Source organism: Streptopelia decaocto (genome assembly GCF_964273445.1).
Source record: "Streptopelia decaocto genome assembly, chromosome: 1".
In the NCBI taxonomy this organism is placed as follows: Eukaryota; Metazoa; Chordata; class Aves; order Columbiformes; family Columbidae; genus Streptopelia; species Streptopelia decaocto.
In genome coordinates, this window is record NC_138663.1 from 40,802,060 (window position 1) to 40,816,160 (window position 14,101).

Genomic DNA, 14,101 nt, shown 5'->3' on the forward strand with positions numbered 1-14,101 from the left:
AACTCTAAACTCATAATCTTAAATGAAGGAAAACTTGGACAAAGCTTTATTCTTCTGATTCTTCCTTTGCTTCTGAATCTTCAAAAGTGACAGTCATGCTGAAGAATACCAGTGATGCAAATGAAAGATTAGTCCTTAGTATGTGTAGCAAAGCATAACTTTTAGCATGAGACTTACGTTAATGAGCAATGGGCTAACCGATTTTAACAGTTTAAAATATAGGTCTTTAGTGGAAATTTTCTATCTGTGTCTGGTGCTGTGCAGTAATGAAGAATATATAAATGGAGTTATAAAATACCCTCTGTTGTGGTATGCCTGCATTCTTGCCAACCTCATACCATATTTTCAGAATTCTTAAGTCATGATCTTATCTGTGATAACAGTTGCAAAGTTGTAGAAACTCTGTTAGTACTGGAGTTTGTCAGTTTGGGTGAAAAATGTAGAGATATGTAATGCTGATGAGCTTTTGTGACTTAAGTGCTGTTTAGCAGTAGTCTTTTTCCATTTATGTTTAGACAAAGTCCTCTTGCCAGCCTCTCTAGAATTCAGTGTAATTGACATTTCCTTTTAAATGCAGTTGCAGTTGCTGAGATAATGAGTAGTATTTTAGGTAATTGTCTAGATCTAAGTTTTTGAAAATACAGTGTAATACCTCCTACAGAGCATCTACAAAATGACCTTTCTGGGAGAAGTGGTGCTGAAATGTTCTAATAGTTAAAAAACGCTTCCTTTACTAGGTATTCTCAGATTCCAGGTATTAAGCTTTACAGCCTAGCTGTACATAGGTACATCACACAGGGCCTCAGGTTTTAGCCATAAACTTTCTAGGTTATTTTTGTGTTATCTACCATAGACTAAACACCGAGGTCAAGGTGCATGCTGCTTTTGGAAACGTAAGAACTTACTGTTTTCTTGAGCAAATGGTTTCTGGGTGCTGTGTAATATTCTTGTGTCTATATATTCCAAATAGTAATTTTTCTCCACTTAGCTACCTTGGGGATTGCTTTGAATGGGCTCTTGAGATGTGAATTTGATTTTTTTCATCCTAGTGTTTTTTCACAGCTTTGTGGCCAGGAGGGTTACTTTGATTGTTTTCTGACAGTGTTGTGGGAAGATACTGGTTGTCCAGTGAAGTTCAATGGAATTTTGCAGTTTTGTACTGGGAATGACTGGATGTGGAAACTTTAAAAAAAAAAAAAAAAAAATCAAACAAACAAACCCCAAAACCCCAACTCTATTTTATAAATAGTAAACTTTTTAAAAACTATGTTACTTATATTATGTCTGTACCAAAAGTGACAGAGTTTGTTGAAAGTTAAAAATGAAGACAGTGCTTTCCCATCAACCTTTTAATTCTTTGTAGTAATTGCTGTCTAATTCCATTGGCTAACTGTGGTGGGATTTTTTTAATGCAATTTTTTTTCTCCTTCCTTGTCAATCTTAAGTTGCAAGATTATAGTCTGAGATATGCAGTGATCTTTCAGCACAAACTGTTGTGGGAGAGTGAAGTAGAATGGTCTTCCCTAGTTTAGACTCTGTAAAGTTTAGAAATCACTTTTATCATGGCAAATTGGATAATTTTCAGTAACGACTGATATGGGAATTTTGCTGGAACACAAAGTGAAGTCTTGCTAGTTACTTGAAATGAAAAAATTTGTCAGGATATTATTATTATTATTACTAATGAACAAGATTTTTCTTCAAGATGCTACTGATTGCTCTGACCTCTCATAAAATTTTTGTTTTTCAGATTTTGGATCACTCTTTGATCTGGAACATGACTTGCCAGATGAACTGATCAGCTCCACAGAACTGGGACTCACCAATGGTGGTGACATTAATCAGCTGCAAACCAGCCTTGGCTTGGCACAAGATGCTGCCTCTAAACACAAGCAGCTGTCTGAACTTTTACGGGCTGGTAGCTCCCCAAATCTCAATATGGGAGTTGGTGGCCCTGGCCAGGGCATGGCAAATCAAACCCAACAAAATAGTCCTGGAATGGGAATGTTAAACAGCATGGTGAAAAGCCCCATGGCACAGGCCGGGTTGACTTCTCCCAGTATGGGAATGGGTGCAAGTGGACCAAACCAGGGTCCTTCAGCCCAATCTGCAGCAGGAATGATGCCAACAGTAAACAGCCCAGTTAATCAGCCTGGCATGGGCATGAACACAGGGATGAATGCTGGCATGAATCCTGGGATGTTGGCAGCAGGCAATGGACAGGGGATGATGCAGGGGCAAGTCATGAACGGTTCAATTGGAGCAGGCAGAGGACGACCTAATATGCCATACCCAAATCCAGGAATGGGTAGTGCTGGTAATTTGTTGGCTGAGACGCTGCAACAAGGCTCTCCGCAGATGGGAGGACAAGCTGGACTGAGAGGGCCACAGCCTGGAGCCATGAACAAGGTAAGACAAGCTCGACTTGACTTTATTACCTTCCTTCTTCTTTTTGGCTTTGTTTTGTAAGATGTATTCCTCTGCAGTATGCATTCTGTAGAATAGGATTTTTTTCTTTTAAGAATCCTGGATAGTGTAGTAAATAGTTTATATGCTGCTTAAACGGAATTTGTGGCAGTCATGGGAGGCAAAAACTGAGTCTTGCACAACAAGCGAGACGATTGCTGAATTAAAAATCCTATTGTAGATTGTATTTTATTCTGTTTTACGTTTGTCCACAAATCTATTTTTCGATCTAATGTGATGCAAGTATTGTGAGTGTGATGGGAATCCGTCAGGATCCGTCAGGTGTTGTGGTGCTTTTTTCCAGTGTGACACTTAATGAAAGTATTTGTTGTCTGAGATCAGCTGAGTGTTCATGCTGTAGCAGATGTCAAGAGGCATATATAGAGGTTTGAATGGATTGATACACTGCATGTGCTAAGACATACATTGGCCTTGTTACAAAATAGGTATTTGAGTTAATGGTGGAGAACGAATGTTTGCATAAACACCTGAAGACAAATGTTGCGTTCTTAAAAGACTGTTAATCCAACTCCGTTCTAGCTGTAAAATTTACAAAGCCTTTGTCTATAGGAGAGTAAACTAGAAAGCAGAAAAAACCCTCTTATGCTGGAGGGTGAAATAGATAGTAACTCGTGACAACTTTTTTCAAATATCTAAAAAGATAAGAGAAGACCTAGCGGTTCAAGTGACAAAAGGAGATGTCTACATTTAATTTTTGCTTGTACAATTAGCTTTTTTTTAGAGTAGGGAGCCACTTGAATATTTCTTAAGTTTTTAGTGTTTGATCAACAGCCTAGAAAATAAATGTTTCAGTTCACTTTAGGTGTGTATTTTACGTTTCTTGGGTGATGAGGGGAAAGTTTTTTCTAAGGTGCTTTGTAATACTTGAATAGATCTATCTGGGAATGCCTAAAGTCAATCCACTTGGAGGGCTTGGAATGATAAGTAACATAGTCCATAAATGTATTTGAAACGTAAATGGACATTATGCTGTGTATTCATGGTTTTGCTATGCTTTAATGTATTAAGTAAAATTTCTTTAGTGTCTTGTGAATGTTATTAGTTATGAAGTTTTTTGATCTTAACTATTTGCTTAAACACAGTGCTGCTAACAATAGTTCTGAGATATATACATATATATGTGTGTGTGTATATATATATATATATGTCTAGTAATCAGTTAATTTTGCGGTCTGGTCATTTCAGATATTTTTGCCTGTTAAAGTTGTTGCAAACCTTCATTTCTACAGTAGAAAATTTGTATGCAGTTTACAGTGGAAAGAAATATGGAACTACTTTAAAAGTATTCTTGTATTGGAATTATATAATACCTCATTCATTATTCCTTGGCTAAAATAATAATAATAAAAAATTGATCTTTAGAAAGCTGTATTCACAAGTCAAAAATAGATTTATTGGGTATTTGGGTAAAATGCAACTTCTTAATCCTTACTTACCAGAGCTAAAGTAGGGTTATGCACTATAATAAACTCATTTATCTAGGAGAAGTAGGGAAAAGACACAGAAACTTTTTGCTGATGTAGTCCAAAATTAAATTGTCTTCCTCACTTGCTTAAATTTTGAAAGATGCTGTACATCTAAAGAAAGAACATTTAATGCTTTTGGGAATATTCAGGCCAAATACATATTATTTTTTTTATTAGTTCATAGTCCCAGACGGGTTAAAAATACCCGGAGTTCTTTAATTGCTGATAAAAAGCCTTGAGACTTTTAGTGTAAGTATAGCGGGTATTGCCGTCATAAAGGACTTGAAACTGCCGGATGAGAAAGAACAGTCTGAAATGGAGGCTGAAATTCCAGAATGTCTTCAATTGGTTTGGTTGTTGGCAGGGAGCCTGTGTTTCACTTCATGCAGTGGAGTTCGCAAAATCTGACAACAGTAATGCCTGACTGTTTTATCTCTCCACCCATCTGCTTTTGTTTTTCCCACCTACAAATCTTCAAAAAGTAGATGAAAACAGAGGACACTAAGCAGTTGTTTTTAAAAGCTATCTTTTTAATTGGGAAATGTAATACTGTGTTGCTGTTAATGTGGGAGTTTGTGTAATAACTTCTGTGGGTTTCCTTTATCACTGCAAAAAAATGTGCCTTATCCAGGAGCTGTCCTTCAATAGGAGGAAAAACAGATCAAACACTTTGGTTGTGTTCGACTTGGTCGTGTTGACTGGCCAGAGTCAGGCCCTTTAGGTGACGGGAGGGCTGCGTCTGGGAGTTCTCTCTCAGTAAAACAGAGGCATGTTGTCTGCAATGGTTTGAATGGACGAATAGCTTTGGTTTCCTATGATGTTAGTTAATTTATGGAGAGGATGTTATGTTCTTCTAATGGTAAAGATGAGCTCCAAGTGTCTAGTCAATTTGGAAACTAAAATTGGTTATGTTTCTGCTTTGGTTTGTTGTTGCATGGAGTTCCTGAAGTGTTTTCTTCTCCTTCCAAAACATTGGCTTGCGGAGTGGAGCACTTGCTTTAGACATTAGCCATGTACTTCTCAACTTTTTTTAGTTGTGCACGTTGCTTTTCAGGACTCAAAATCTCAGATGTAAATGATTTATTTGGGTTCACCTGGTATTCATAAACTTATATTGTTAGAATCTGCCATGTACATCCTGTGATCTAATGCTGTAGTTTTATGTATAGTATGTAGTTCTACGTAAGCAGTCACTGACATACAAAGAAGCAGTTATGTCCGCACACCATCTCTTTGCCAGTTGCATGACAGGCTGTGTTGAGGAACTAAATAATGCTTGAAACTCATGTGGTCATTTAAAAAAAACTTTTAATTTGAATTGTTTTTCTAGTTCAATTTATACTCATCAGATGGAAAGCTAGTGCTGATATTAGGGAGGGGACATATTAAAGGAGTTGATATTGCCAGTCAGAGAAGGGTGTGGACCCTGCTTTGGTGACAGTACCAGCTTAAAAATGCTTGTGAAAATCTAGCCTGAAAGGAACTGTTACAAGTTTGGAGGGGAAGGGAATTGTAACAAGTTTTGCTTTCTTGCATAGCTTTTTGTTTTCTATGTGCTTGGTTGTGTGCAAGTTAGGAGGATGACAGACGTGCCTATTATTCTTAAAATAGAGTTTTGGAAATTGTTTGTAATGCTTTGATTCTTTCAGTGTTTAAGCATTTTTTGGGCTTTTTGTTTCACTAGGTAGTTTTACAGCTTTGATTAATTTAAAAGTAAATGGATAGCAAAGTAAAGCTCTATAATAAGAACAAATTCATGTTTCATGGTTTGAGCCATTTTTCATTTGGAATTATATCCAGTTAAAATGTTCAGTTTGTTACTCCACTGGGATCTGTCAAGAGCGCCCAGTTATGGTCTTACTGTCCAGCCTGTTATTAGGAGAGGAGGGTATTTTGTGGGTAAGTTGGTGTGTGCATTTCTGGGATAGTGGTGCTCATCACAAAGTGACGAAGTTCACCTGGCCTTCAGGTCACTTAGACTTCATGTCTTACTGATTCAAGAAGTGTTTTGTTACTCAAGTAATGAAGTGGATGTGAAGGCAGTTCAGATTAGTAAGGGCATTACTGCTACCTCTGCTATGTAAGTATTTATCTTGCATGTGAAATCACTTGAAACATTTAGAGTTCCAATAGCAATTCTGTGTCGTTTGTGTTACTGTTTGAGTATATACAGGGTTCTCTCATAATAAATATACTTGGTTTTGTCAGTTTGACCTCCTTTAAGAAGAACCAATGGCAGTATTTTACAAAGACAAATGTAATTCTTCAAAAATTTCTGATGTCCTTTAAGTAAAACAATAAGAAATTTCGTTCTGTTCAAAGTTGCAGAGAGATTGAAGATGATGTTACTTTCAAACTGTAAAATTAGATAAAGAAAACAAAAGCACCTTATGTTCCTTAGTGTTCACATATTCAGCATTGCATTTTAAGTAGAAGGTCTGTGTTCTTGGGTGCCTTACTATTTTCATTAGCTGTTTGATTCAACGGTTAAATTTGTCCCCATTCCTTAGACTCTGTGACTAAGCATACCATACAATGAAGTACCATTAAAATCCATTAAAAGTGTAGTTGTGTGTTCTGATCCTTTGCTGCTGCTTCTTTGGTGAACGAAGGTGAAAAAATTGATCATATCTTACTTTATCCCAGTGCAAGGAGGGAATGTTTGTTTATGAGAGAGAAATGGAGCAGTAAAGGCTCACCTTTGAGTCAGAATTTCTTGCATAATTGGCAGTGAAATAATACTAGTGTCTTACAATAGGTGTCTTAAAATATTACGCAGTCAAGTGCAAAGAATAAAAATCAATAACAGTCCTTGGCAAGGAATGCAGCGGATACCACTGGCAAAATTGTGTTGTTAGGTTATGCCTGGGTTCAATAATGCTCTACCAGTTGATGGAGTAGCATGAGAAAGTAATGTACAATAAATTATTGTTTTCAAAGAGCCAGCTGGAATTTACCAAAACTAACTCTCCGGTTTTAGGAAAGTTAATCACCTTCTACTTGTGGACATGTGCATATGGAAAGGTACTAGATACCCGTCAGTATGGACTTAAACTAATACATGCACTGCAGTTACCCTGATAGAGGTAGATAGTTCATGTTGCAAATGTTGAATTATTTGGAAGAATGCTATTAAAACTTAATTCTCTTTCTTCTCCATGCTTACATTTATCTTTGCAAATCTTAAAACTGGTCGTTGTTCAATACTATTGCTGACATCTACTTGTCTTTCAAATATTGGACTGTCAGTGAAGCAGGTTTTTGTTTTTTTTTTGTTTTTTTTTTTTTTGTTTGTTTTTATTTTTTTACAGAGAAACGATATTTGTAATGTCTATGTACATAGTTGTAACAGCTATTCCTCCTCAGTTTGCACTCTGTGATATCAACAGTAAAACTAGAAGCAGAGTTAATTAATTTACCTTCTTCTGAACTGAAGATGCATGTGTTTCATGACATTAAATCAAAATTTCGGGGAATTTCCCCCACTTTCATAGTTGCTTTTCTCAGATGAGGGGAGTGTCTGAACAGCCTTGTCTGATGGTGCTGATGCTTGTGAACTGGGATGTTTCTTGGACTCGTGTCATCCATGCTGTTTACATGATGAGAGGTGCACATCTTCCTCCATTCTGGTAATGACAGCCCCTGCTGTTGGAGGCACGAAAGTAATTTTCCACTGTGTGTATAAAAGGTAGAACCATATGAGATTACCTTTGCTATGAGCCATACATCATCTTTTGCTGTTTTCCTTGTTTCCTCCTCTTCTCCTTTACTGTGAGGTAGATTTTTGTCTGCTCTTCCTTGTGTGTAAGTCCTTGCATGTGTGATGAAAGTAAGTTGTGAGGCAAGGAGAGGAAGAAAAACAACAGATTACATGGATAAGAGAAATGGGAAGAGCAGCTGAAGGAGGTGGTGGCCAGGAAGGAGTGAGTAGTTGTTGCACTCGCTGACTTGCAGCTATGACTCGGCCTTGTATGTTTTTGCATGGTATTGCAGATGAAGCCTTGTACTTGTCTCGTGCCATGGTACTCGCCACACATTTCTTTGACTGGTTCTTCTGCACTCAAATGTTTTATTGACCCCTCACTCCCAATAGACCATTAATATGATGATGAGCTATATGTCAGTCTTTCTGGTTGTTTCCTACTGATAAAATTATACAGGATTATTTTTTATTGTTCTTCTGTAGTCATTAGGTCATCCATTTCTTCCTGTTTGTTTTCTACTTTCATGTTTCTCAACATGTCACAGCAAATTACTTGAGCATGCTCCTAGTTGTTGTGCCAGGGTCACAAGGCCACCTTGTGCTAGGTGAAGGATCTCCTGAATTACCCTTTTCTTGAGTCAGTCCAGAATTGCCTGCAGGTTGTTGGTGTCAGGTTAGTTGAGCCTGTGATGGCAGGGCTGGGGGGCATTGCTGTGAGCTTCACCTGTGGATCTGGCAGGTGTCAGTCTCACCTGGACCAGGTGATGGCTGCTGATTCATTCCAGGAGACCTTGTTTTTTAGCATGCTTCTTAGGTGTTTCTTGACTGTGGCTTTTGGAGCCCATTTGGCATACTTGCTCTTCAGCCTGGCCTCTTCTCTGGTCTTTGCTTTCCCTGCAGGCTGAGGCAGGGAACTGAGGATAACCCCTGTCAGGAGCAGCTGGGCTAAGATGGGCATGTTGTCATCTGCTGCCAGGTCCCTGGGTACTGTGGGTGAACAAAGTCCCTTTGGTGGGGTGGATGGTGGTTCTCAGCCCTAGGGAGAGTGGATCTTGCGATTCTGTCATGGAGACAGCCTTGTTTGAGGGTGCTGGTTTTGCATCCTGAAGAGTGCCAGTGGCTCATGTTTGAAAAACATCGGAGATCTTTGTGCTGGGCCAACTTGATTAGTACGTTTTAAAAAGCCATATGCTTCACACAAAGTTTGTGTCCAGATGTGGTTCAGATACAAAGGTTGATTGACATGGTCAAACCTCACTCCTGAGTTCTATCAGAAAGCTTCTATTCTGGGTGACATAGTAAAGGTTCTTTTTTAACTCTAGGTTTGGGTTTTTCCCCCTGCAGTCAGGACAAAGTTGGCTTACCTGGCCACTGTTACTTTGAATCCTTTGGTATCAATGTGTGGAGTCCCTCGTCCTCTGAGTTGGGAATATTGGTTTTCTCCCTGTGACATCAGGGTATGAAAATGTGCCTTCAGCTTACAATTCTGAATTGTTTGGTTAGGGTTTATTTAACACTGATAGCATAAGTTGCAGAAGTTGTATGGGGGCAGTGTTAGTGATGGCCACTGTAGTCTGGGTATACTCTCAGGTGTCAGCTAAATTTGGGAGCTATGATTGTTAATGAACTTGAAAACTTTGTGTAGAAGTTTCTGGTTTGGGGGGATGTACCTGCTTTCAAAAGCCTTTCTGGAGCCAAAGGGATCAGGCTATCTTGCAGGAAAACATATTTTGTTTTCTCAAGGAAATAATTCCCACTGTCAGTCCTTCACTGAGCCTTAAATATGTTGGTCAATTTGAGACAGCAATGACGATGGAGAAGAGTCCTGAAAGTGTTTGCTGATCCCTTAAGTTTTTTCTTCTCCCTTTCTCTTCTGCTCAGCTTGCATATAGGATCTTATTTAGTCTTCTGAGGTAGAGGCAGAAAGGGTTTGAGTCTTACCTGTTCTGTTTTTGGCAGCAGCTGCCTCATCAATCACCATGTGTATGTTCATCACAGTTGAGACACAGCAGGGGTGGTACCAAAGGAGACAGAGGAAAAAGGAAGGGGTTTTTTTTAGCTCTGCCTGATCATTGCAGTTTATCTCATATGTGTAGAGATTCTTTTCGTTGCTCTCTAATGAATTACTGCTGTGTGATTATGGTTATTGCTTGTGTGTGGAGGAGGGGAGCTGTCCTCAAGGGAACTCACTTGCACATATCAGATGTCTAAAATAGCAGGTTCTTTAGTGAATTTTGTGTAGCTTGGGTTTGATCCTGCTTTATTTTGTAAATGCAAACTGAAGGCTATTATAAGGGAATGGCAGATGATACAACCTGAAAAAGGAAAGTGTTTGACTAATTGCAGGTAATCTCTGGGCACATAGGTTACTTCTCTCTGCAGACTGGAGAAGCTTGGGAAGAGGCAGAAACAAGGTGTTTCTACTAGGGGAGGTTGCTTTGAGAAAAAAATGTAGGAATGATTGGAAACAGACCTGCCATAGGAGCTTGAATGCATTTTTTTGGATGCAGGAAAATGCCCAGACTTGAACCAAAAAGCATCAAGGAGACTGTACATTGTCTAGTCAAATGCTAATGTGAGTTGAAACAGTACAGCTCTTTAAAGTATTGTTGTGCCTTTATTCTGATTTATGGCTCCTTGAGGATCTTGCCTGTGTCATGGTGAGAACTTGGTAATCTGAAAGGTCTCCAGTTTTCCTGGTCCACTATGGCTAGTTGTTGTCTTAGCAGGCCAGATTTCCCATGAAAAATATATGAGAATGCAAGGAATGGAAAAAAAAAAAAAAAAAGAGGACAAACAACTTTATTGGCAAGATTGCTTCTAACTGTTCTTTAGGTTCTGGGGCATTCCAAGCCAACAAATGGTATTTTCTGGTATGCTAAAACTGTTGAATATACATATAGCCTGTATGAAAGACGAATCTACTTCTGCTATGGATGAATGCTTCAACAGATTTGTTTTGCTTGCAGAGTTCCTTCATAGCTTCTCCTTTGACCTCTAGTACTGCTCACTGCAAACAAGTTACTATGCCCGTGTGTGGTGTTACCTATGCTTATGGTGTATTCCTAAATGGAAAATGCTTGTGTACTGAAATTGCAGACATGCATTGTTATGGCTGCCTGGAGGGGAGCTGTGAGAGTGCTGACAGTTCGGTAGGAGGTTTTGGGGCTAAACCCTGCTGATATGAATGAAGGTGATATTTGTCTCCATTTGGAGTCTGCACAGATGCACGGTGCAGAAAAACTCTTCCAGGCTTCTGAGTTCTATAGTCAGTGGCACAAATTTGTGATTGGGAAAGCTGAAATGAGAAATCTATTGAACAAAATGCTTTATAAATGAATAATCAGGCCAGTTCTGACCAGACTGCCTTCAAAGGCTGGTAAGTTGGCTTCACTGTGTTTATAGGAACTGTCTGGTTGAGGAGTTAGTGTTGTGTGATGGGTAGATACATGTATGTAAAGGAGCAAGGGAAGAATGTGGATCATTATTGACATTGCAGCTGGTTTATGGCTGTAATCAAACCTGCTTCTCTGAAGTATTAATTTGCCTTTTACGTTGTGAACTTAAGATATCTTACTTGAACACCTTACTATTTTAATTCCTAGATGGGAATGATGAGCAATCCCAACCCTTATGGCCAGCCATATAGTCAGAACACCGGGCAGCAGATTGGAGCCAGTGGACTTGGGCCTCAAATGCAGAATAAAGCTGGACTGCAGAATAGCTTACCACAGTTTCCAATGGACAAGAAGCCAGTTCCTGGGGCAGGAATGCCTAATATGGTAAGTAGAATGAAAGGTATCTCCAGAAGATGTTATAGCAGACCAAAGTGGAGCAACATGCTCTGGTGTTGCCATGTTATAAGTTTTTGCAGCTGTCATACCCAGTGCGAGTGCATGCTCTGAATCCATACATAATGTACTTGCTTCAATTCCTAAAAGGGCTGATATGGAGGAGAGGACTGAGTTGTGCTTTCTCTGTTCATAAGCTGCATTTCCAGTCTTTGTCCTTCAAACCCTGTTAGCAGAGAAAATTAAATTAAGCTCTTTAACCAAAGCGAGCTTTGCCACCTTTTGGTCACCTCTGCTCTCCTCTCCCATCCCTTCTCTTGTGGTTGCTGTATTTGGCCCCTTCTCCTCAGTGTAGCTTTGTCTTGAGTATTATATTCCTGCTTGTACTCACTGATGTTTTTGGGGGAAAGAAGTATCCCTTCTCAAACAGGAGTTACCTGTCATAGGGCTTAGAAGCCCCAGTGGGTTCATTCCTGTTCTGAATTACATGAGCACACACAACAGTCCTGATGCTAGAGGTTGTTGCTTGTAGTAGCCCTGATGCCCCTGATTTTTTCCTCCCCACACTGTTATTGCAGCAGGACTGAAGGGGAATTCAGAGTGGTGAGAAAAGTGGATGGCCCAAGCTTATAAATGACAGGTTATGACATTAGGTTTCCTAGCTTGAGCTTAACACTGGTGGCTGAATGTGTTTGCCTCAGTATTTTAGAAGCTTAAACTGGTTATGCGTATGGCATGCAATATGTCCTGCCTTTTTTCCATATACATATATTTTTTAATTTGGGAATCAATTTCACATTTCTGAATATAGCTTGTTTTTCTCACTGCTTCATATTCCATCTCTCCATTCTCTGGGAGAGTCAGTCTCTTGATCGTAGTAACTGTTGTTGAAACACCATTTTCAGATAAGTTTTGTACCTTTGAATTAAAAAGAGCTCAATCCTTTCAGTTATATTTAATGCTTTTTAAGTTGAGCATGAAACACTGGAAGTCTAGCAAACCAGTTGGTTGTATGAACCAAAAAAGAAGCAGCCAAAACTTGGCTCTTGAGAACCGCAGCTGTCAAACTTGTGTTCAGTGCAGAGTATAAAACTTTTGAACTGCTACCCAGCTGAACCTGGGAATGAAAAATTGCTGCTCTCTCAGTTGTAATTTAGGATGATAGGCTACAAACAAGGCAGTGATGGTCATATTGGAACATACAAACTGTGAAGGGTCTGAGTAATTGGTGAAGTCTCCTTGTAAAATGAAAGGTTAGTACTAGCATTGAAGAGCTACTGAAGAAGTGGAGTTTAGAAATGCAGGTAGCTGAGCTCTAAAAATCTGGAGATCTCCATAAACATCCTCTAAAACCCTCTGTGAAGAGTCTACTAGAAACTGGAAGCTGTTGAATGGAAGTGATACAAGCATCACAGAGTCCCTGAGCTTCTCTTTGCTGAGTACTCCTCAAGTGTCACCTGGGAAGAAATATGAAAAAGTCTGAAGAAATAAACAGAAGTACAGAAGTACTAGATGTTGCCATACTTGAAATTATTTCTGTGGCATCTGTTGTCCTGAAGTTGTCCTTAATCTCTAGCAGAGACTAGGAGATGATTGTTTTGAATGTCTACATGTGAGTTTCTTGGTTGGAAAAAGATCCCCAGAGCATTCCCCTCATTCTCCTTTTCTAGGAAGAGTCAACTTGAGGCACCTTATATGGAAACAGAAGGAAAAATCTTCACTCTGAAAGGTGTTTTCTTCTGTTAATGCGAGTATTGTGGATGCAACTTTCTAGCCTCCAAAATGAGGAGATTTGAGGTCTAAGTGTTTATTCTGGTTGGTCTAGCATGCAGATTAACCTGTGAGCATGTGCAAAGTTCTGCTGGTCTTTGATAAGGCAAGAGCTAGGACTGGGAGAGTGATATGGGGATGAAATTGTGTCTGGCAAGCCAGTTATTGCCTGGACTGTTGCTAAGGAGTATATTTAATGAGTCATCCAGAACTACAGATAGGTGGGCTATTCCATAATCACAGTAGTAGTTGTTTCTCGTTTGATTTTTCTGTTGTTGTTGTTTACTAGCTAAATGGATTGTTCTCAAAATCAGACTCATTTATGGGAATTTCCTTTCCACCTTCTGCAGGGCCAGCAACAGGCTCCCCAGGTTCAGCAAGCTGGGATGGGGCCAGCAGCTTCGCAGGGAATGGGGTCTGGAGCACCAACAGCCGATCCAGAGAAACGCAAACTCATTCAGCAGCAACTAGTTCTCCTCTTACATGCTCACAAGTGTCAGCGGCGAGAACAGGCCAATGGGGAGGTGCGACAATGCAACCTCCCTCATTGCCGAACCATGAAGAATGTCCTGAACCACATGACACATTGTCAGGCTGGCAAATCTTGCCAAGGTAAGTGGAGGAGTGGTTATATAGATGCGGTTAACACTTGCAGAACAAGAAGCGCTCCTAGAAAGAGATGGAGAACTAGTGGGTGGCTTGGGAAGTAGAATTTTTTTGTAACCCATCTGTGCCCTTAAGAATGGAAATTAGAAACTTTCGAGCCTTTAAAGTTTAGGCAAGTTAGAGAGGACAAGATGGCACAAAGAGATGAGTGAAGATCTTTTGCTGAAGTTTGTTAGCTCACTGTGAGATCTTTAGGATGCTGCCTTCTGGTGAAGGTT

The 14,101-nt window shown here is 39.5% G+C and overlaps 1 protein-coding gene across 4 annotated transcripts in view; it reads left to right on the forward strand.

Annotated features, from left to right (window-relative positions):
* Positions 1 to 14,101, forward strand: part of EP300 (EP300 lysine acetyltransferase) — a 64,484-nt gene that overhangs the window by 14,505 nt on the left and 35,878 nt on the right. For all 4 annotated transcript variants that reach the window (XM_082057136.1, XM_082057138.1, XM_082057139.1 and 1 more), the window contains 3 exons: positions 1,751 to 2,409; positions 11,262 to 11,438; positions 13,568 to 13,829. In XM_082057136.1, the coding sequence (XP_081913262.1) occupies positions 1,751 to 2,409; positions 11,262 to 11,438; positions 13,568 to 13,829 (1,098 nt within the window). The remainder of the gene's footprint in view (positions 1 to 1,750; positions 2,410 to 11,261; positions 11,439 to 13,567; positions 13,830 to 14,101) is intronic.